Here is a 25,648-nt window from a genome sequence, read left to right on the forward strand (position 1 = left end):
GACCTAGCGGAACAAGAAATTATTTTTTTTTTTTTATTATTTGAAAGGTCTACATCTGAAATAAGGCCAAGCTTAGGCCGATAAATCAACCCACCACCCCAGTCTGTGTTGATACTGATGGACGATATGTGGGTATGATGTTATCAGTTCATTAAAATGTGCAATTTTGCTACCTGCAAATCTTTCCTGAACAAACCTGCGTACACTTTACACACATACTGGTAATTGGCAACAGCCATATCGAGAGCGAAATTCCAAATGGCCACATGCCAGAGGGTTTGCTCTAAAAGAACCCTTCAGTAGCTCCACACTGGTAAGTGTATAAAATATACACCGATATGTGTAGCCAAAAGTGTCTGCAGACTATTGCATGTTTTAATGAATAGGTGATATCAGCCCCTAAACCGAAATCATATCATCACGGGGCAGGGGATGATTTATCGGCCTAGGCGAAGCTGTATAGTCTATAACCCAAATTAAGCCCATCAATCAGAAACCAGAATAAAGAGAATCAAATATTAGTTTTACAATGCATAATATATACAAGGTCTTTTGTCAAACAGCCAAAATAACCATTAAGAAAAAGCTGGGAAAATCTTTTTCCTTACAAATCTAACCCTATGCGATATACGAAGCTGTAGAACGCCACCAGAAGCGTGTACAATCCCAACCATTGTCATCATCTGGATGTGACAGTGTGACCTTACAGGAGCTAATACAGTTCGTCTTCGAGTGCTATGACCTAGCCCCGTGTCTTTATTCCGTGATTAGCCATAACTTTGAAAATTGGTACAATAGTTCAGCCTATTTAAAGAAAGAGATGACATAAAAGCTAAGATTCCATGCATGCACCATAAAATTGTCTCAAATATGTAATTAATAAAGTATTGCTTCGTGCGAGTCTGGATCAACGTGCAATTGTTTGTTAACACCGCGCATTATTACGAATATATTAATGAGGGCAGTGGGGTTGCCTGTCGACCCAAAGTACACAAGTTCTGCGCATGAGAAAATATGAACATAAAAATTTGATATTATCACTGTATTATCACATTTAATCGATTTAAGTCTTGTGAAAATAACAATAAGTATTTACTATATTTTATACGGATAACTTTTAACTTTCATCAGCCATTATTTGGAAAAAGTTCTATGGTAGGCAACAGTACCTTAATGGGTTCACAGTTCAAACAAAGAGTCTAGTGACTGATGAGATTTCTAATTCTTGTTTTCCTGGAAATTTATACGTTGTGTCCTGGAAATGTGGCAGGTGTTGCTATTACTAATCCAATGATACGCTACATGGAAATCTTCTTGTGGAATAGCGCGTGGACTGATAAATGCACCACTCTGATTGGGAGGTACAGGAATTTTAATATGCAATTTCATTACTGTGTTTAATTCAACTGGGGCTGGTTGTGGTCTTTGACAAGGTTTGAAGAACGCATGTCTGACATAACACATTTCTGGTTTGTCAGGAGGTGGTGAAGATGTGTGATCTCCTTGTGGATTTCGGTTGTCTTTATCTAGGAGATGATTGACAACGGTGAAATATGAAATTAATAGCTGGAATAACAGAGTGCTGCGCAGAGATATAGAATATATCAACACGAGCCAACGTATGAAAAATATAACAATTTAATCAATCACATAAACAAAGTGAAATCGAACATGACTAGTGACTGGTTCACTACTATAAGAAACAGAGTTACAAAATTAGGCGAAATTCAATGACCTGTTCTGTTATACCAGGGCTATCCAACCTTTTTGACACCATGGGCCACTGAAAAAGGTTTTTCTTGAAGCCGAGGGCCGCAGCAGAAAACTGAAAAGCAAGGACTATATAGCTGCTCGAGCTCTGGCGGGCCATTTAAAATCAGCTCGCTGGCCTCGTCGGTCCGCGGGACGCGGGTTGGACAGCACTGTGTTATACTAAATGGCCCCGACATCCTTAATTTTTCCCTGCTTTGTCTCAACTTCTCGACATTTACTGCGATTGACGATGCGTTAACATCGAACTCTTCTCTGGTTCGAAACTTTAATCAAGTGTTCCGTAATTAAAATTCAGTTCATGCTCCAGGCAGAACTGATTCCGTCGCTCGCAGTCACCAAGTTATGGCGAGTCTAACCCATACGTCGGACTTAATGTTTACATGTCAAACTGACCCCGATATAATGCACTGTGAAATTATAATACAGAAAATATTCTACAATATTTGGCACAATTACATGGTCGTTGCCCGCTTTGCGGTAGCTCTTGAGAGAGTTTGGACTTCTGTAGCCAGTGATGTGTATAGCTTGTGTGTCTGGAACAGTGTTTACTGTTATAGTTCGTTCCTGCACAGCATAGCAAATAGTATTATATCTGTAACTCAGTAAATGTTCTGGTCAGCGTCATTAAATTTGACTAAACGTACCTAATTTGCTTCACATGAAGTATTAAAATGAATTTTGTATCATTTAACGACGCGGACCTGAAAATTTACTGAATTACATATAGGATAAAATTCGCCAGGCTGTGAGGAACGAACTAAAGTTTCTAGCATGATACCAAATATAGCTCGACTTCGTGTGTATGTATGTGTCTGTCTTTCTCTAAACGTTTTGTATGATGTTTAATCAAAGTTGGAAAGACCGTAAGATGCGTTATGAGTGAAATTCGTTTTGTTATATATATATATTGTTGTTAATGTTGTTGCTGTTGTTTGATTTTATAATAACTCCGTCAGGCACAGCAGAAGACAACAAGAATTTCATCTTTTAAAAGTAGTTCATAGAGCGTGGGCACCATGACTGAGACGCCCGGAATGAGACAACCAGACTGAGATAGGAAAAGTAACGTTAGCAAAGCAACTAGAATTCTCTGTCGTATGGTGAGAATTATGAATCTCACTCTTTTAGCAAGGTTTCTGCCGCATGGATGAGAAAAGTGAATAACTGTACTGTAAAATCCAGTGATGGTTGTTAGTCATATTACAAGTAGTAGTTATGATTTGAGAGACTTCAGAACATTTCACCGTTTAAAAATATTGTATCGTTTTAGAATTTAATCGGCTACTTGATATATACATTGAAAAAGAACAGAAAGAAAAAAATGATATAGTTTTTATCGTAATTTCTTTTTAAATTTTCTACAGGTATACCATCCACAAACAGCGATACTTCAAGCGGCTGGGAATAACGGGGCCAACACCTATTCCTTTCCTGGGTCACTTACATCATATAATGAGAAAGGTAGCATTACGTTTATCTTACTCTGCATCTTAATACAAGTGGGGTGGGGGTATTGACATAATGACCACCTGGGTCCGTTCACCTGTCTGCGAGTAACGTCAATAACACTAGCTGAGTACAATTGTTGCTTAATTTCAGGCGTAGTTGGTTCCAGTCTGTATCCAGTGTGAGCACATCGGTTTGGTATGAAGCACATTATGTCTTTATGCTCAGGGTTATAGCCCTTGGACGAAACGGACAACGTTGGCAAATGGATTCACTTATATCGACATGTTTGCAGCGATTTCAACTCTAAATACATCAGACCTTTACTCAAATAAGATTTCGGATGAAATCAATCATGAGCACTATTCCCTTTTAAATGTGAACAAAGTTTGCTTCCATTTGATCACTTGGAATATGCATATTAATGAAATGATAATACTCACTCATTCAGTTCTCTGTCTTATGTAAAAGAAAAAAAGTTTAAATATCTTAAGTGATGAGCATTTGTTTTTACTTTTCTGTGTTTTTTTTTGTGGTCAAATTTCTTTCAAGTTCAGACACTTAAAACAATATGCAGCCTATTGTTTTATGGAGACTAAAAAGCAGTCACATCTTTGATCAATTTGGTAACTTTCATCCTAACAAACTGTGGAATAAATCTGACAATGAGTAAATTTGCATATTTTGTCCGATTTTTACGAGTTAGAGTCCTTGATGAACTATGTGACAGATTTAAAGGCCGATTTTTAAACCGTCTCGTTAGATAAGTAGGTGGGTCAAAATTATGTATCCTTATCAAGCAAGATGTAAAATACCTCATTTTAATTGAATGATCCCATGATGAAATGAGTCGCAGTCTAACTGGCCTGGGACTTTAACCAGTAGACATAGAAACATGGATTCAAACTCTTGAGCGAGGATTCTAGATAATTACAACAGCCCTTGTGGAAACCCGTGTAATGTCAATAAACGTTATTGCATTTCATGTTAATCTGGCTCACTTTATGGGAAAACTTTATTCGTATTCTCGTAGGGGAATGTATCTAGCATTTGCAGGACAGGTCAAACAAAGTGCAATATTTGTCACTTTAAATTTTAATAATTTTTTCCTTCAATTAGTTATTATTTCTTTACATTTTTCAGGGTTTTAAAGAAATGGATATGGAGATGACGCGAATATATGGAAACTGCTATGGGTACACCCTCTCTCTCTCTCTCTCTCGCACATATCAACACAATTAAAATGTTCTTAGTATTGCTTTAAAGCTGTGATGCAAAAATGTGACTCCTATACTTTCAATGGGCAGTAGATGAGAGAGTAAGTAAAAGTTTGTACCTATCTGGAAGAACTTTATACTACACATGTTTTGGTGCGGAATAGAACAATAAGAAACTCTCTCGATACCAAAATGCACTCGTTTAAAACCTTTATCTGTTAAACGTCAGGCTATATATTGTTACACGCACGGGTTCCCATACCAAGCGAATCAAATACCTGCGAGAGCGTAACTTGAGGTTTATGTTTTCCACTGTTCCCAAGGACATTAAGGCAACAGTTGTTGTCAAATCAAGTGTTCTTAAACGCGCGAACACTACAGCAATTTTCTCTAATGACCCAAGGACAATACATCGCGAAACTCTAATTTAAAACTTACATGATTTTCATCTTGTTTCACAGTTGTATGACTTATTGGTAAGCCGTTTCGAACCGAATTTGAGTACTTCACTCCAAGCAATACCAAGCACGACCCAAACACCTAACACAAAGAAATATTCTCACCTCAAATTACTAAACTTTTACCAAGAAGTAGCCATAGAATTCAATATGTTATGAAATTAGGAATGGTTCATTTTACGAAACTAATCTATGCTGTCATAAAGTCTATTGAATGCTGCACATTCTGACTTCTTCTCCTAGAAAGCGGCTAATTACCAGGGTTTGAAAAATGTCATTCCAACACCGACTTCCCATAATGAACAAATAATCACTAAAATTTAACAAAACTGTTCAGTAGTACACACCATATGATTATTACAATATGTTCATCATCATCGTCGTCGTCGACATTATCATCAGTCGTTATTATTATTATTATTATTATTCAGGACTTTCTTTGGAAATATTCCCCAGCTTATGGTGACGGACCCAGAAATGATTAAACAAATGCTGGTCAAGCAATTTTCCGAGTTTACAGATAGACCGGTACGTTAGAGCTCTCATTATGTCTCAAACAATAATCCAGTTGAATATATTCTAATGCTTCTATGCTTGTGGACCATTTAAGTCTTAGGTCTACATTAAATAAATATACAATCTACATTAATAAGTATCGACTATTTTTGTATAGAAAGGATTAGTGTAACATCTATTTAAAAATATATATTATTTTAGTAGTCAGTTTTCGCGGTTTGCATTTTAATTACATTCGATCTACAGAACAGCGAATGTATTTATATCTATATATTTTTGCATATAATGGTAGATGAATACCAGTGTAACAGATGACTGGGTACTTACACTTTAAGTTTTGTATTATAGTGCACAGAGGTTTAGTTAACCCACACAGCACATTAATAGTGAACTGGTGCGTGAAGCCATGTGAGTATATGGTAAAGCTTCGAGTCCAGCATGCGGTGTCTGCTGACATTGGTCCCTTGCCCATCGTGAATCTGCCGTCCTGTAACATGGTTTGATCTTTCGAAAGCTATGAAAACCAGATTGACCCATTTGAACCAAAATGTACGTGTTCAGTTCTGTTTTCCATTCAGGCCTGTACCAATAAAGCGGTTTTGTCGTCAAAATATGACTGCAGTTACTAAAATCCAGTGGGGATAACTTTGTAAAAAATTCTCAGAATCTACTTTTTTTTTACATGGAGTATCGTGCCATGAAATTCTTTCCATTTGTAAAATGTATGTATGTATATATACTATCATACAGGTTATATAAATTTTAATGCGTACTCAACGGAGATTCGAACCCAGGACCACGGGTAAACGGTACCCATTGAGTTGCCTGCACACACGAGCCCATATTCACTCGCGACTAAGCATACATCACCAAAATATGATGTTACTTAGTCGGTGTTATATGCACTCGTGTGTAGCAGACACACTCGCATGACGATCTAGTAATTAATTCTGATGTATCTACACAGTCATTTCGGATTCCTATGAAAAAAAATCAAGGTATATAGAATTAATTATAGATAATTATATATATACACCAGACAGAACGGACAGTGCTGTCCCTGGATTCCTATAGAAGAATGCTTGATAATAGTAGCCATAATTAATATTTTAATACAAATAATACTATCAAACATGTTAGAGAATTTATGATAGGTTAGAGAATTTTTAATTCGTACTCAAGGATATATATATATATATATATATATATATATATATATATCGCCTAATGGGTAATATTTTTTAAAGAGTTACCCAAGAAAAATATGACCTCAAAATAGATCTCAGTTGTTGTTACTTCAAAGATAATATTTTTCTTTCAGGGCGATATTATTTATGAATCTCTATTCTACCACACTATTTTCAGTGATCAATGTAACTTTTCCTGTACCAGACTATTTTCTATTTCCAATGAACAATGAAACAGTGAACACGTACAGATACACTTTATTTGTTTCTACTAACATGTATAATTACAGCTATACAAAGGACTTGATTTTACATAAATAAGTTTACTGATACACACAAATACACCAATCAATTAATATTTTATTCACTAGCTTAGAATTTGAAGGCTGCACAGGACAAAGCATGTGGACGTGAGAAAAGAATAAAATTGCATTGTTTTTTTTTTCTTTTTCAGTCGCACTGGATTGTTAGTCTACTGTCGTTTACATTAAGATTCGCCACTTTTGTCACTTCATATCAATATATCCATCCGACTTAACATTAAAAAACTAATATTTTTACTGAACATTATCAAGATATTCCTTGCAACATAGCTGTATAGGTAGCCTTTGTGGGGATTTATTAGAGATGTCACAAAGCAAATCATGTAAAACGACAGCAAAAGTCGAAATGAGTTGAACAGTCATTTTCATCACGCAGTCACAATTCGAATTCTATTCGAATGCATGCACTTTGCTTTTTATTGACTTTAATAAAGGCGTTAGGCGGGATTGTGGGGTTTTTTTTGCTGAGGTTTCTTCGGAGGTTTCATTTTTTTGAAAAATTATAACGCTTAACACCTAGTGATTGGATGTCAGTGGAAGATGACTCACGTACTTCATGAAAGACTGTTTTCTGCGATTGATCAGCGAGTAGTGGCTGTTGGGAAGGCAGCAATTAATGAAGACGCTCGATACACAGCTGAGGATATTTCTATAATCACCGGCAATCAGTCATCAATTGTTTTCAGTATATTGGTGAATCATTTGAAGTTCAGACAAGTCTGTGAAAGACGGATCCCATATTTGTTGACGACTGACCAAAGACAGATTCAGGCCGAAATCGTAAAACAGCTACTCGCCAAATATGAAAACAGTGGCCAGAGAAGTTTGATGGGATTGTCGTAGGTGACGAAACACGGAGTTATTGTGTTGAACCCGACTCGCAAAAAAATGAGTATGAATCAGAATGAAAAGAGCATAGACCACAAGTAGTTCAATATAGTTGGACCGACAAGAGAATTTTCATATGCATTAGTTTTGTATACAAACGGCCTGATAACCCAAGTACCCGTGCCTGACTCTTCTGATGTTGGTGTCATTGAACGTTCTTAAGCTTTCAAAGTTTTGTCAAAAGTTGAGGAACACTAACACCAACTAGTACCCTAAGTATCCATTTACTCGATTATTGGCGCATAAATCCGCAATTGTGACAGATTTCTGAAGGATTACAACATCCAGACTTTGCAACATTTCCATACAATCCTGATTTAGCTCCATGGGGATTTTGACCAAATTCCGTTGTCAAAGATTCGCCGAGGAGAAGACAATTTGAAAGCCGTTATGCAATTGGAAGTGCCGATTTCCAATGTATGAATATGCCAAAAAGAGAATTTAAAACGGCATCTAATAATTGAATAATCTTAGAAAGTGTTTAAAGGTGCACGATTACTTGCTGTTCACTAATAGAGAACTTTGTTAAACAGCACAGCATTCAGGATTTTTGAAATACACCTCGTATTATGTCGGATTAAGTATTTAGTTTCGTATTTGAGTACATGATTTATCACGCTTTCAGAGCAGACACTTTGGAGACAATCAGCCCTGTCCTGCTTAAAAGCTCAGAATAAATCTAATTACCTTACTCAATTACCTTGTCTTCAAGGTCAAAGGTTTTTGTTTTCTTCTTCTGTCGGGGGCTAGGGTTCGGTTGGGACAACTAATGCTATTTCAAAGAAATGAAATCCGTGTTGACAAAGTTGATTAAAGCTTTAATGAACTATAACCAAGCAAGACATCAAAGTTAGTTCACAGTATAATTATCGTCTAGTCAATAAAGAAGTGATTTTGGACATTGAATATGTTACCTGTGTCGCAGCCAGAGGTCGTACAGGATGAAGCCTCAGAAAAATCGCCTTTTCACTTTTGTATCTTTTACATCTTTGCTGGGGTGGACATAAAACCTAATAGAAATAAAAACACATAATTTATCTTTGTTTTCTTTCATACCAGAATGGTAAAGCGATAGGTTATTTACTAAACGTTTTGTGGACGAGATCTTGAATAGTCACCTGGAATATTAAATTCTCAGACTTCATAGTTGCTGTTTACTGTATTTTCGACAACTCATCGACCAGTCTAAGCCAATTCCTGCTTTCAAAGACCTTAATATTATGTTACGTATTAGATTATTTTCTGCAAAGTAAAGTAATGTGTAACCTTAGGTTCTTAATAATTTTTCATTCATACATACATACATACATACATACATACATACATACATACATCCAGGTTCGAGTCTCGGGCTCGGCCAATGTGGATATGCGAGAAAGTTTGCCGGTAGCTTCTCGTGGGTCAATGGTTCTTTCCGGGGTTTTCCCGGGTTCTTCCTCCACCATTAATACTAGCCGCCATGTATAGCCTATCTTGCGCTGAAAAATAGCGTTAAACCCTATAACAACATACATACATACATACGTACGTACGTACGCACGCGCGTGCTTGGGTGCGTGCGTACATACATACATACATTTTGTAACCAAATTATCAAAAAAAATGCAACAGACATTGCAGGCAATCAAGCACATCAGACTAATTCTTTCCTTTTTAACTTTGCTTAATTTCAGAGAACAATAAGGCTTACACAGTTTTTCAACTCAGCCATTTCGGTGGCGCAAGGTGAACATTGGAAGTTTCTCCGATCCACACTCAGCCCAACTTTCAGCTCTAACAAAATGAGAAATGTGAGTATCACAACATTGGAAATTCATATACAGAGATCAAATATAATGTCACAACAGCATTAACCATCGCCACACGTTTGTTTGTATATACTTTCGGCGGCATATACATATCTTTGCAATGGTATGTAAAATTTTGCATAGATATGATGGGGAATCGGGGTTCTTTCAGAATATATATATTTTTGTCAACAAAGAGTGGAATCATCTACAAAAAAGGCAGACTATTTTCTGAACATCTTTTAAATGCTAAATATGTAGTGCTCGTGGACGTACAGACATACACTTCAGATTGAGTCAAGCCAATATTGCAGATAAGAGACACGATATTATTCCTATATGTTGGTTATGATACTTATTAAGCAAGTAGGTCTATGAAAATTAATTTTATTAGGTAACATGAATGAGTTCTTTTTTACATACTGTCTCAAGACTTTATCCTTGTTTTGCAAAATCTTAGACTCGCCCACAATTTCCTGCAACGACACCAATGTTACAAATGTCATTACATCAGTAAATTATATCTTACAACGAAAAAAAAGTTTCATCGACATAATTTACCCATGCAACGATAACTGGATATTGCAATGATAGTTGTTGACCGTTGCAGCATCAGTGCCGTTACTTGTGTAAGTTTTGATATCGTTGCGATTTGTCGCCATGATGAATATCGTGCATTTTTTTTGGGCGGTGGTGGTGGTGGTGGTGGTTGCAAGCATTATCAAGATCAACGAGAAAAGTATTTAGATAATACCTTGGTGCAATAATATATCTGTATAAAATGGTATGATTTTTTCTCAAAACAAAATCCTTTGGTTATTTTCCGAGTTCTCTCATTTATCTACCAATGGCTGCGTCAAGAAAATATGTACAATATATTGTATAAACACAATACGCATATGTGTGCTTTATTTGATATATTATGTCTTATTGTATTATGGGTCGGTGGTCAAAATTGCTAACGAAAGAATCTTGAAATGTGAAACTACTAACCGATAACTACAGTTTATGGGATGTTTCCAAACTGGCCTTTATGTAAATGACGCCATTGTTGTGCGGTAACGTTACTGACTACCCAGTCGGGGACACAACGTCTATTAGTTACCAGCTATATGTTATTGAGAACTAACGTTGGAACTAGGTTTGTTCACACGACACATATGGGGTGCGGAAGGAGACAAAGTCACAATCAATATTGTCGGCAGTTTCAGTCGAAAAATTTGGTGCACTCTCACAGAGGCGAATGATCAAAGCACATCAAGTTTATGTGCTCCTTCAACAACATCGGGGGTTATTTCTTGCCTTGCCGGACATTGTCGAGAAATGTTCAGATTGCAGCTAACCGGAACATCGCTTTGAGAAAAATCATTATTTGATATTGTGCAAGTCAAAAATAAAGGCGCCAACTTTGAGCATAGATGAATGCTGCTAAGATGATGACGTATTATTAACGTAGCTTTCATTTTTTTCCCCCCAGTCATATCGCTACGATGTCTGCAGTGTGACAGTTTATAGTGATGTCTAGCACTGGGGCATCATGTCACAGACATGTAACGTGATGTCCCACCCAGCCACATTATCCTGACACCAGGCCGACATGTCCTAACACTAACCTCGTAATGCTGAGCGCCAAGCGAGGAAACTGTTAGTACCATTTTTGTAAGTCTTTGGTATGACTCGGCCAGGGATCGAACCCACGACCTCCCGTATCCGAGGCGGACGCTTAAACCACTAGGCCACTGGAGCGGTTCAAGTAAATGTAGTAGACTGAGTAATGGAGATCACCAAGAATAAATCAATTAGAGAGATGTTTTAATATTACTATAAGAATATCATCTACACTCACAAATGTTCAGAAATATTACGATAACAATGCACAACGAAGCAGAAGCAGAGATGCGCATGCACTGGAAACAATTTTCAGAAGCTATTACTAAATGCAATGAAACCAAAATATTTGAAGAAATTTACAAACACTCCAAGACAGTTGACGTTATAGGATAAAAACGTACAAAGTCTGGTCATATTGGAATTGGCGCAATACGCAGTGATGGGTCATTTACGTATATACAGCTAACTGAAGCCTAGCTGGTCAGTTTGTGGATTGCATATGACATCTGCTTAATCATTGTACCTTGAATTCTTTGTAAACACACACTGTACCTGCTCATCAGTTAAAGCTACATGGAAACCATGATGGTATAATTTACTGAAGCGAGAATTTGTCTTTAAAATTTAAAATAATAAGTAGAAAAAACAAAAATAAAGATCATAACTTGTTGTATGCGACTGTGCTCGGAATCCTATTATTGATAGCCAGAGGAGGAAAATTTGACGCTGAGTTACATTCTCACTGATCTAAATATGAAATTTTTTAAACAAAGGCAATGCTTTTGTATTTTCAAGACTTTGGTAGATAAAAGTGATGCAAAGCTTCATTTCACGTTGCTCTCGGTATATTTTACTAACAATATAAAGGAATGCGCAATTCTTTTTAATAAAAAAGACATTGTGGTAACATTTACTCATTCTAAATTTTCATAAAATCTGATCTGATACACGATGATGACTTTGTTAGAAATGAAAGATACAAACCTATCTTATGCTTATATGTACATGTGAGAGAAAATTTAATTTTTCAGATGACACCACTCATTTCAAAGTGTCTGGATAGTTTGATACAAAGTGCGAGGACCCTGTCTAAAGGAGGCAAGTCAGTGGAGATGGGGGAGTAAGTTTATAGATGGCTTATTTAGCTTGCAGGACAGCGTGTTTACTCAGATGTTACTTTTTCTGTGGGAGGGATATTTTAGTCAACGGTTCAGTTCTTTTCAAAAAATCATTCAAATCAATAAAATATCAAACGATAAATTCAAAAGCAAAACATTCATAGTTACTGAAAGCAATATATCTTCAAAACATTTGTTAATTTAGCTTAACCCTAATTGCAAATGATAGCAGATTCCCGGATGCAGACATTCGTTTACACATAACCTGAAATAAATGAATGTAAACATAATTACTGTAGACATTGCACGTTGTAAACATGCTAAAATTATGAAACTCTCAATACAGTAGATCATAAGGACACAATGTTTAGTTTTGTTCAAACTGTCTGACTAAATTGAAAGATATCAGGCTTAATATTGTTCAACCTGTCTAACTGGAAAAATATCAGGCTTGATATTTTTCAAACTGTCTGACTAACTAGAAAGATATCAGGCTTGGTATTGTTAAAACTGACTGACTAACTGGAAAGATATTTTGACGTTTGCACGCATTGGGGTGGGGTTCTTCCAATATAATTTAATTAAATTATTATGAAAGTTCCACCCTGGCTCGTGAGGTTAGAAAGTTAAATTTGTGACGAGGTACATTTACAGCTCTGAGCCCCCAGTCAGCTATGCCGACAGTTAAATTATAGAGAACACGAAGATAAAATTCAATCAATAACAATTTAATAAATTCGATAAATTAAAACGATAACTTCCAATCACTCGTCTTTCCCTCGACCAAGTGACAGCCTAATTCATCCCGTGATTTACAGTGTGAGTTCGATTTTACCCCTGTCCTTGCATCTACTCATCTCTTTCTTCCCGCTAATTCCTTCCTTCTTTCCGTTCCTCTAACACCTCCTTTGACTCCGTTTCGCTCTCTACTATCTCCTCCTTCAATTTCGCTCCCAGACTTCAACTTCTCCTGACTTCTCTCCTTTCTTCTCCTTTCCTCCGTCTCTCTATCTGAGACCAGACTGTAACTGGTCTGTCCCTCAAAGCTTCCTTATTTGAAGCTCTCTATACTTAGAATTTCCTGCTCTAAGATTTTTTTGTTTTTTTTTTGGTGACCTTGCTAGTGGACTCTTACGTACCGTGTGTGTTATATGTTGGTGCTATGTGTTGTCTTTGCTATATATTGTTTCTATGTAGGGACTTCAGCCGTGTTCAAATCTCAGCCCAGTTGTCCTATCACCTCTCTCGGAGGCTATATTATTTTGATTTTGGACGAGATAGCGTTGCGTTGTTGTGAAATTAAAACCCTAGTGGTTTATATGTTTGCTATATGGTGTCGCTCTCGTATTTTTCAATTAAGACAACTGTGCTCGAGCTGGGTTCAGTATTTTATTTATTTATTGTACTTCTCCCCTCTTGAGCAGGTTGTCTTCTAGTTATTTATTTCCAAAATTTCTGAAGTTTATTTTTGTTCTAAATTTTGTACAGAAATAGAAGAGTGAGAATATAGTAGGCAAGGAAAAAGAAGTTAGACTAAATGTTAAGAGTCAGTTTTTGTGTTATGTTGTATTACTGTAATTCCCTTTATGGGCTTTTTCCATTCTCTTCCACAGACCTGCTCACTTCGCGTGGCGCCTTGTGATATAGCCCTGTGGTTCATTGATAGTACTTGCTCCATAAAGGGCCCTGTCCCTCCCCCTACTTCCCCTAAATGGGAGGTTTGCGATTTGCAGAGGGTTGTCCGTCAGTCTCTTCCAATTTTTATAATTTGTCCACATTTCATCATGGTGTCTACTATGTAATTTGTCACTGTGTACAAGGTTTTCTTGTCAAAATTACCGTCGAGATATAGTAGATTCTGCGTCTTGTATGTAGTCTTCTCTTTAATTTCATCAATTATCTTCTGTCTTAGAGTCTGTCTTGTTTCACATTGTATTATAATATGTATTTTAGTTTAATTGTATTTTTTGCACAGTGGGCATTTCGGCGATACTCTGATCATGTGCCGCCTCACTGCGACTTCTCCGGTCAACCATGTATTATGCATGTATTTGAAACAGAGGCTTTGCATTTTTAAGGACCCTAATTTCACCCAGTTTCCCATGCTTTATCCCAGTTTACATATATATTTTCTAACTCTACTTTACTCTTAGTTTTCCCGGTTATATCTTCCCTAATCCAATTGTATGACTTGTCTTTTTCTAATTCCCACTGTTCTGTTCTGTCTCTATATTTCGTAAGTATTTCTCTAATTTCCCTGAACTTTTTGGGTGTTTCCAGTAGTCTGCTTAGTTTATTATTATTGTATATGTCTTTCCTATGCCTCATTAAAAAACCAAACCAATATATGTAAAGTCCTTCCCATGCCATATCTGGCATGGGTTTTAAATCTTTAAACCTATTTATTATATTTGACTGTTTTAATATAGTTGGACTAGTAAGTGCTAAATCCCCCTTTTCCCTTGCTTTGTAAAGTATTTCTTTTTTAATATAGTGAGTTTTAAAATCCCAGGTATAGTCAATAATTTGTTTATCTATTATTTTTAGCCTATCATTTTTAAAGTCAATTGATTTAGTTATATAGTTGATATTTGAATACATATATGTCTTTGCTACTTGTGCCCGTTCCATGAGACATAATGACGTTAAAGCCCAGATGTTCACACTTTTGGTTATTTTGTTCTTAATAAGGTTATAATTTTCTTTATCTTCATTATTGTCAAAGTATATTCCTAATGCACTGACCGTACCTTTTGTTAGATTGGGGGATATCCCAAAGTGATCTCCCCTCCAGTTGCCTATTTTTAAAATTTCGGTCTTTCCGTGGTTGATTTGGGAACCTGATGCTTTACCGAATTTATCATATTCACTCATAAGGTAATTGAATGAATTGGCATCCCTTATAAAGTTAGTGCAATCATCTGCGTGCTGAAGCATTTTAATTTCTTCTTTTATGTTCGGGACTTGAATTCCTTTAATTTGGTTGTTCTCATGTATTTTTATACTTAGTATTTCAATCGCTATCACGTATAATAGCATCGACAGGGGGCAACCTTGCCTCACCGATCTTTTTATGTCAATTTTATCTGTGCTGGCTCCGTTAACCTGTACTGTTGAAGTAATTCCATTATACAGGATTTAGTCCAATTTCGATAGTTTTTCCCAAATCCAAATTTCTTTAAAACTTTCTGTATATAGTTTTGTTCTAATCTGTCGAAGGCTTTCTCCTGGTCGAGTAGTACCATAGCACCCCTCTGACCCGAAGTATTTATATAATCAATGATAGTTCTGATATTTAGAATATTATTTTGTATGTCTCGTCCTTTGGTTCCGCATGTTTGATTTTTATTTATTATTTTCCCCATATCTTGTTTTACCCGCTCGGCTAGTATCCTACTAAGAATTTTATAGTCTGTATTAAGGAGGGAGATGGGCCTCCAGTTTTTGATATCTTCCCTTTCTCCCTTTCCCTTATAAATTAATGTAATCGTGCCCTCCCTCATACTTTCAGTCATTTTGTCATTTCTTAATAGTATATTGTTATACAACCATTCTAAAATTGGCGACAACTCACTACTGAATTTCTGATAGAATTCTGCAGTGAGTCCATCTCTCCCTGGTGCTTTCCCTAGTGATAGATTTTGTATTGCTGTCTTAATTTCATTTAGCGAAACGAAATCGTCACATAAGATTTTATGATGTGGCGTTATCGTTTGGCATTTTACTCCTTCCAAATAGTCATCAATGATTTTCCCTTCTATTGCTTGTGAGTTGTATAGATCGCTATAATAATTATGTATGTGATTTAATATTTCGTTTTTATCGGTAGTTATTTTATTCCCTATTTTAATTCTGTCTAAAATTTTCTCCCCCCTCCCGATTTCCTCTCTTTTGAATAGTCCCTCCGCTTTTTTATATATATTTGTATATTTACCCGCCCGTATTTCTCTCCCTTTAATTTCTTCTTCCTTTATTTTGTTTAGTTTTTTTGTTAGAGTTTCTTCTGTTTCTTTCGTGATATTGTTTTTATGTTTATCTTTAAGTGTATATAAAATGGCTTCCTTTTCCTTTTTATTCCTGTATGCCCTTATTTGTGAATGTCTTATCGATATATTTTTAAAGTATTTTTTTAGTTCTTCCCATTCCTTGATTATGTCATTGTTCCCCTTGTCTTTAAAATTAAGTATTTCTTCCTGAATTTCTTTTGTTAGGTCTTGTGAGTCCAGGATTTTACAATTTAGTTTCCATGTTCCTGTGCCCCATCTGGATGAATTTTTTATTTTTATTTCTAAATATATTAATTTGTGATCTGATATTTTAAAATCCTCAATTCCTGTTTCTTTGTACATGTTTTTATTAAAAATTGTTCCATAAAATTTATCTATCCTACTGCCTTCACTTATTTTGTATTCATATGTATATTCAGTTTTTAAAATATTTAAATGTCTATAAATAGCTACCAATTTATGGTTATTAACGAAGGTTTCTATTTCTGGTTTGAATCTTAAATCATTAGTTGTTAGAATTCCACTCTTTCTATCTATTACATCTCCCACCCAGTTAAAATCCCCTCCTATTATAAGTTTTTCCATGTTATATTTTTCAATATATTTATTACGATTATTCAAAAATTCTTGTTTCTTATATTTATTTGCTGGTGCATATACGTTTATTAGTTGTAATTCACCAATCATAATATGTAATAATCTGCCTTTAAAAAAATTCCCTTCCTCCTTCCTTTCCCATTGTATCCCCCTTTTATTTTTTATAATTACTGCCACTCCTCCTCTAATATCATTTTCTACATAGTTGTTTAAAATTAAAATCCCATCCATTTGTTCTTCACATAATTTGGTTAATTTTTTAGTGAACCCATTGTGTGTTTCTTGTATAAACAAGATATCATAATTTGTTATTGTACTTAATTTAGTAATTTTTTCCTTGTTAATCCCATTTGTATTAATAGACAGAATGCGGAAGTTCTTTTCCTCCATTTTTGTTTTCCCAGGTTGCCGCTGGTTGTAATTTTTAATAATATTCAAAGTATGTTCGTTTAATATTGATAATATTAATAGTTATATTAATTCTTTAAGTTATAGTAATGTATTGTGAGGGAAACTGGGTACCCCCTGAATTATTCTCAATTATTGTTTGTGACTTTTCCGTAAATTCTGTCCCATCTGTCGTGTTTTCCGTTTCCGTTTCCATGCTTTCCGTCGTGTTCTGGTATATCCATGTATCCGTATTTGTCTCTGTGTTCGTGTCCTTTGTCGAGTCCCCCGGTCTCTGTCTCCTCGTCTTCATTGTCCCCTCCGCTATCGCTCTCCTCATTTCCTCGCTCCATTTGGTCCCTCTTTTTTTCACTGTTTTTTCTGGTGATGTGTCTATAAATGTTCCCTCTACTTGTGAGGGCGGTGTAGGCGTCCTTGCCTTCCTTTTGTGAATTCTTTTGTGTGTCAAAAGTATCGAGCAATCCAAGGGGGTCATTCCAAAGATATTTGTATCTTCTTCCTCCCCACCTGTTATTTCTTCTTCTCCCTCTTCTATTCCTTGTAGAGCACCATATTTATTGCTCAGAGTTATCCCCTCCTTAGTTGGTATTATGGCTGGTCCAGTTTTATAGGGGCTTAAAAATTTGTCCCACTGGCGGTTTGTCTCTTCTATTTGCGCTGTTTCCGGTTTCTGGACATTTTCTTTTTCTGTTTGTAGTCCCTCCGTATTCTCTCTTGCCTTTTATATCATTTGTTCTATTTCTGTCGGTAATGGTGTTATTATTTTATTTGTGGCCACTTTGCTTGCATATGTGCCAGTGTTGTCCGGTCTTATGTTTCCATTTATGCAGTTTTTGGGTGCATGTCCCACTTGCTTGCACACGGGGCATACCCTGTCCATCTCACTCCCTCTATACCACGTTTTTATCCTGAAACCCATGACGTAGAAAAATGGTGGTATCTTCTTTGCCTCTTCTCTTTCCATCACTAGGATTCTAGTGCCCGATTTTATGGGTCCAAATCCCCAGATAGTAGCCATCTTGTGTGCTTTAACATTTGCCTTGAATTTTCTGGCGATTTTGTTAGTTATCTCCTTGGTTTCTATTTCCATGGGGAGTCCCATTGCGTGTACTTCTACTGCACGTTGTTCTATTTGTCTTGTGAAGGGGGGGGGGGCATCTTCTATCGTTGCCACTATCCCCTTTACTTCTAGGGTGCCAGCTTCTATTAATTTCTTTCCACTTTCTTTCGGATATAGGCAAAATCTATTGAAGCCCGCATTCTGCAGCGCATCTATTTTCCCAATATCAATTATGTTGTTTAGAGCTGCAAGTATCTCCCCTTGTCTTGGGATTTCCTTTGCCAGTCCAAAGTCAATTATTTGACATCCTTCTGCATGTCGAGCGTATAATTGTCCTTCTTCTATATATGTGTTGAAATATACACTCATTTTGGTGCCTTGGGGCTCACCAACAATTTTTTCACCGATTCTGGCCATTCTAATTCTAATCCTATGTTTTGAATTGTGTTCACTTTGCAGGTCTCACACCACTAATTATCCAGTGCACATGAAGTGTGTCACTGTATAGTCTAACTATACCGGTCAAGATATTGTATATGCAGTCACAAACAATAACAGCAGTCATTAACCTCACATATTTAGGTAGTCACAGTATATATGTATTGCGTCACAATAGAAAATCAAATGTTAATGTATCAAGCTAATTGTTATGTAGTGTTGCTACTAATTGTTCTCCCCTATGAAACGAGGAAAATACAAAAAGATACAAGGAAAAAGATTGATAGAAACGTAGATAGAAGAGAGAAAAAACAAAAAATAAAGAGATAGAAAATGTGAAATAGAATAAAGGTGAGTAAAATGATATGGAGAATAAATAAAATATGAAAAATGTAGCTTACGATACAATCACCTATGAAATTCCCGCAGTCGACTCAGTAACGATCTAGCGGCATTAATATCAGGCTAGTTTAGTGGATAAAGTGCCAAAACTATATCCAAGTTTGCTTTAGAGCGCACAAAGATTTTCCCGCCAATAACGAATGGCTATTCGGAGTTACGCTAACCTCTCCTCTGGGTAATTTCTCTCAGCGAACTAATTCTTGCCGGAAGACGCGGATATATCATTCTACCCAAATCAGGGTCTCTCCTCTATCTCGATTCTGATTGGGTGGCGCTGTGATCCTGTCCAATCGTCTTAGCGGCCAGTTCAACCTGTCTGTCTGTCTGCAGGGAAAAGAAGTTAAGACACTCCCACTTCTTCAGGCAACTTCTTTTGATCTTGGACAAACATTACCACACCTAGGTGATAATTGGCTTCGCAACCTAGGTCCGGCTCTCCACTTCTAACCACGGCAATCTTCCGTAATGGATTAGTGGTAGCCTGCGGCAATGTTTAACATCAAACAATGGCTTGTCAGAATTACTTTGATTATACATGTTTCAACTGGGCTACTCTAGGTCGGGGTAAACATGACAGATATCAAGCTTGGTGTTGTTCAAACTGACTAACTGGAAATATAACAGGTTTGGTATTGTTCAAACTGTCTGACTAACTGGAAATATATCAGGCTTGGTATTGTTCAAGCCATCTAATTGAAAAGATATAAGGATTGGTATTGTTCAAACCGTGTAATTGGAAAGATATAAGGTTTGGTCTTGTTCGAACCGTCTAACTGGAAAAATATAAGCTTTGTTATTGCTCAAATCGTCTAATTGGAAAGGAAGAAAACCACCTTTTGCTATTGTTCAAACCGTTTAAGTAATTGGAACGAATTATTTGTTACAGATTATTTGGAGCCTTTACTATGGACGCTATTTGCAGCACAGGATTTGGACTGCAGGTTGAATCACAGAGTAACCCAGATGATCCATTTGTAAAGAATGCGAAGAAAGCTTTAAATATGAGATTAAGAAATGTAAAGTTTTTACTAGCTGGTAAGTTGAACTTTAGAAATACGGAGTGCAAGCCGCGCTACTTCTCAATTAATTTAGAAAGCTTTTGTCTCGTATGAGATACATAGGATATTGAGTGACAGTCATTGGTTCAAGTCATGTGTTTTTGGAGCTCCCAGTTTTTCATCAAATTGGATGGTAAAATGTGATTGTATTCATTGGTACATGTTGTGGATATATTCATGATGTGATCAGTTGTGGTGTGGTGTAATTACTATTTTTGAAAGTTTTCTTTCAAGTATTAATTTTGTGTTTTTAATATTTGTTTGTCATATATTCATTTAACCCATTTATACCAGGAGTACCAGGAGTACGGACACTTATAGCTCACTTATAGTTCAGTTCCATATTTAGTTTGTTTAAGCCTTAATGGGTTTAGTGAGTGCAAGTCAGAGCTAATCTGGGCTAAGCACATGACTTGGTGGTATGGGCTTTCTTGATAACTGCTAACTTATGTTCATCTAAAGAGTGTGAGCTCTTTAGGAATCTATAGTGCATGAGTAAGTTAGATAAAAGTTGACAATATGGCTGAAATGAAAATATACTACCTACAACAAATAAAAACAAAATAAATAAATAAATACTTGAATGTATTGGGAGATATTCATTAGAAACAACAAAAATGCTCTTTCAACATGATTTTATAGATGATGTGGACATTGAGAGAAAGTCTCAAAACAGTTTTGATGTTACACAAGCAGCAGGGAAGTTCTACAGACCAGACGTTCCAGACCAAATAAAGCCTCCTACGAGAACTTTCTCCGTAGAAGCCTCAGATTTCAAAAATAAGCCTTCCCACGAAAAATAATTTGCGTAAATTCAACCCCGATTGCAATTTTTGTGTGCAAAAATCATTGATTTTGGACAGCAATTTTAGGGGGGGGGGGTAGGAGAAATTTATTCCGTCGATGAAGTTTGCAAAGTTTGGCTGCTGATCCTAATTTTACCTCGCATTAAAACAATATAGTTGAAAATAATATGAGTCGGAAAGCTAGTAGAGTTGGAGAGCCTCATTCTGCAAGATTAGCGCGAGAGCAATTAGCGGCAGTGAAGAAACTTATCCCGGTAAAACAATTATTTAAGAAAAAAGTTCGTGATTACGAAGATTCTCAGTATGGAATTACCGAGATATCGTCAAAGTTGTTGAGTCCAGTCACTGGAGCAATCGAGCAAGTCGCATACGGCGATAAAAAGGAAGATAAGGAACTCAGGAAGAAGGGGCTTATTCCTATGACGAGAGACATTGAGCAACACACTCGATTATTGCCGGAGCGAATAGTACAAACACAAACACGAGCACAAGCACAAGCACAAGCACGAGCACGAGCACAAGCACAAGCACAAGCACAAGCACAACAAGAACAAGCACAAGCACAAGCACGAGCACAAGCAGAATTGAGGACGGGGCAAATTCCCGAAGAATTAGATGAAGATCAAAAATTACGGCAAGAACAAGCGCAAGAAGAAGAACAAGAGCAGGAGGAAGAAGAAGAAGAAAAAAAAGAGGAAGATAAAGATATTCAACCTCGAGATATAATAAAAAAAAAATTTACCGAGGGTGTTTGGAAAACATTGCAAGAACAATTTGACTTATTTGGCAAAGATACTAAAATATTTGCTATATTTGCCGAAGATTCCTTTGACAATAGAAAGGCTTTTTTAACGGAGGAGGGATTGAAAAAAATTAAATCGCGGGATTCTTGGTATAATAATTTATTTCGAGCTAAATATAATTTACCTGAGGCGAAGAAAACAAGTTTTCTTTATAGTGATTTTCTGGATTACGCAAATGCAAGGAAGGAGGAAAAAAAATCTTCGGGGATATCGCAAAAATCAACTCAACAAGAGAAAGAAACTGCGAAGTCCGACTATGAAAATCTTCATAAAGCTATCGGAATTAATTTTACCCGTGATGTGCATGAACAAATCGCAAGGGGAGAAAATTTAGTAGATATTGCCGCGAATTATGATGATAGGGATAAATATTTTAACCCCAGTGTTCGTGGAAAACCTCTTGAAAAAGGCAAATATATCGACTGGGTATATTTTGCTAGTAAAAAACCACCTTACAAACGTGATGACGAATATTTTAAATTTATGGAAAAAGTAAAACAAAAAGAAAAGGAAGAGGAGGACGTGTTAACGGAGTGGTTTAACGAACCATCAACACCAAAACCAAAGACAGGAAGCGGATATACCGTTTGCCCTGATAGTGTTGTCAACGATGTATCTCGCCTCGAGATATTAATCGGAGGAAAACGAGCTGGAAATAACTCTCGCGAAATAATCAACGAAGCCTCAGATATTTGTCAGCGATTATTCCGCGGCGGTGTCATCGACTCTCACATTTACAAGGAACTTGTCGATGAACTCATCGATTAAAACAACACAATTGAAATAACATGATTGTTCACAAACATCAGCGCAGACCCAAACAGGTCCGCGTAGTAAACTCTCGATTGCCCGTATACAGATATATCCACGGCAATGGATTCGGCGATATCATTGGAAGTCTCGTTACGCGAATAATACCTAAAATTGGACCCGTGATCAAACAGCTCGGGTTAAAAGCAATAGGAAAAATTGGCGAGACTGCCATTTCTGGTATCAGTAATTTGGCCAGTAAAGGCTTCAATGTTGTCAAAAGTAAAATATTAAATTTAATGCGTAAAAAACAACCCGTCAAATTGCCTATCACCAGAGAAATGCCACCCGAAATCAGCAAAGTCATAAACGACGCGGCAAATAAAAAAATAAACGATCTAGCGCAGGAAGTTGCTAAGACAAATTTAGCGCAGGAAGTCGCTAAGACAAATTTAGCGCAGGAAGTCGCTAACACAAATCTAGCAAAGGAAATTGCTAAGACAAATCTAGCAAATACAAGCTTCATTTCAGGTAGCGGTCTTCGTTTTAGATGATATTCTTAATAATAAATGTTCGCACAAGTGTCAAATGAAGTGTTTGACATGGACGAGCCTGTAGGCAGAGATACATCCGTGCGAGATTTCCAGTATTTCTCGTACGACGCAGTTGACCCAAATACAAATAATCGCTTGGAAATTCAAGTTCACGATACAACGAGATATTTTCTTCCATCTGAGGCATATATCGAGGTTGTTGGGAGAATTATTAGGACAAACGATACCAACTTTGGCGAACATTTTAAAATCGGATTTGTCAATAACGGCATCATGGCTTTATTCAAGAGCGCCACTTACATGATCGATGGAAGAGAGATCGAATCAATTACAGATAACGTTGATATAGCAACGACGATTATAGGCCTAGCGAGATACTCGGATGATTTTACCAGGTCGGCCGGTCCTAGTATGATGTTCGCCAAAGATAATTCTGATAACGCTGATCATTTCCAGTATATCGTCAGGAGACCGAGAAATAACGCTAATACTGCTGACGCTGACGTCGAAAGCATGATAATTAACACCAATGATCATTACAACCTTGGATTTGCCACGAGAAGAGCTATGTTGACTAAGAATGAACTAAGATTTTCCTGTGCAATTCCGCTATCTCACATTTTTGGATTTTGTAGGCATTTCAGAAAAGTTATTTACGGAGCAAAACACACGATAACTTTCGTTCGAGACGCTGCTGGCAGTGACAAAGCCATCTGGCGAGAAGTAAGCGCGGATGTCGCTAATGTCGGTAAAGTAATCCTAAACAAATTTACCTTGTGGATGCCAGCGATAACCCCATCGATACTTGAGGAAGAAAAATTATTATCATTCATGAATCAAGGCGGAAAATCCGTCATGTCCTGGTTGACAACGATGACCGACTCCTGCGATGTTAATATCAACGGAATATTTACCTGGCGAATTGCGTCACAACAAGGTGTTTCGGCACCTAGACACATCTTTGTTGCTCTTCAAGCCGCAAACAGATACGATCAACTTCACAGCCATATGATATTCGATCAATTCGCGGCAACAAACGTTTCACTGAGAATAAACGGCCAGCAAGAGCCATCCGAGGAAATAGCCATCGATTTTGAAAATTTTTCGACGGCCCGCGCGTATCATCGCTTGCTAAGTTTCATGGGCCGTGATCAAAATATCGATACCGGATTGCAAATATCACAGTTAGATTTTAATACTCGCTATCCTATCTATTACTTTTCTCTGGAGCATCTCGATTTGGTAAAACAATCCGTTGTCGATATCCATTTCAAAGCCAGAATTAACACAGCCGGAGCAGCAAGAGCCATCGCGGTAATCCTCAGCGATAGAACAATGATCTTGGAAGGCATCAGCGGCAGAATGAGAGTCATCGATGCTCCTGTCGAGAACATGTGACAAATTCCAAATTTAGATTAAGCGATTATTAATATGCCATACGAGCACGTCAGTGTAACTCTGACCCCGGGTCAGATAAAAAAGCTCCAATCAGCGATATCAAAGCGATGCGGTATGAAATTAACTTTGAAAAATGATCAAATTCACGGTGGACCTAACAAACTATCGCTAACTAGAGGTCAGCGTGAACGATTTTCCAAGGCCAAATCAGCGAATTCCGGTGTTCATGTGAGTCTCTCCATAGGCGCCATCAGAGACATGGTCAAAACGGGCGGCATTTTCCCGTTAGCTGCTCTTCCGGGACTACTAGCTGGGATTCTTCCGACAGTAGCAAAAACAGTAGGATTAGGCGCGCTAACAGGCATAGGTTCCCAAGTAGGTTCCACAATAACAAGAAAAATTACCGGAGGAAGATACCGTAAAAAAAAGGGAGGATTATTTCCCGCCTTCTCTCCCCTAATCGCGAAAATGTTGCAAAAACAACAAAAAGGATCAGGCCTTTATCTAAGACGGCCCCCATACGGATCCGGCCTAAGACGAGTCTACCAGCCTCAAATTTAGATTTGATCAGCGAAGCAAAGAATAAAAAAATAAAATTTTTCAGAGGTGTATTTATGCGAGATCAACTACCAGACAAACCAAACCCTACCGAGACGGGAATAATAAATCTCGATAAAAATACCGGCCCTGGTACGCACTGGGTTGCCTACGCGATTAATCCTCGCGAAGTCGTTTATTTTGATTCGTACGGATTAGCACCGCCAAATGAATTTATCAACTATGTGTCTTCACTAAATCTTCCGGTTTGGTATTCGACACTTCCAACGCAAACATTAGCGGATCCACCGATATGCGGCCCTGAATCAATTAACGTCCTCGATGCAATTTCAAAATCATCCGGTCCGTATCATAAAATTGTATTTGAATACGCCGTAGATAAATATCATGGTTGATATTTACGGTAGATTTATCTACAGGAAGGAAAAAGCAGAGGTGACTGACGTCGATCTATCAAAGTTCGCAACCAAGAGCGATATTAACAA

General features: G+C 37.0%; 1 protein-coding gene across 1 annotated transcript in view; it reads left to right on the forward strand.

Moving 5' to 3' along the window:
* The window catches only part of LOC149787617 (cytochrome P450 3A24-like), a 122,263-nt gene that overhangs the window by 7,613 nt on the left and 89,002 nt on the right, over positions 1-25,648 (forward strand). Inside the window, exons 2-7 of the mRNA XM_089973794.1 lie at positions 3,138-3,234; positions 4,363-4,415; positions 5,326-5,422; positions 9,482-9,598; positions 12,238-12,326; positions 20,123-20,271. Coding sequence (XP_089829920.1) covers positions 3,138-3,234; positions 4,363-4,415; positions 5,326-5,422; positions 9,482-9,598; positions 12,238-12,326; positions 20,123-20,271 — 602 coding nt within the window. The remainder of the gene's footprint in view (positions 1-3,137; positions 3,235-4,362; positions 4,416-5,325; positions 5,423-9,481; positions 9,599-12,237; positions 12,327-20,122; positions 20,272-25,648) is intronic.

The sequence above is a fragment of the Sinohyriopsis cumingii genome, chromosome 11, assembly GCF_028554795.1.
Source record: "Sinohyriopsis cumingii isolate HCF-2022 chromosome 11, ASM2855479v2, whole genome shotgun sequence".
Classification (NCBI taxonomy): Eukaryota; Metazoa; Mollusca; class Bivalvia; order Unionida; family Unionidae; genus Sinohyriopsis; species Sinohyriopsis cumingii.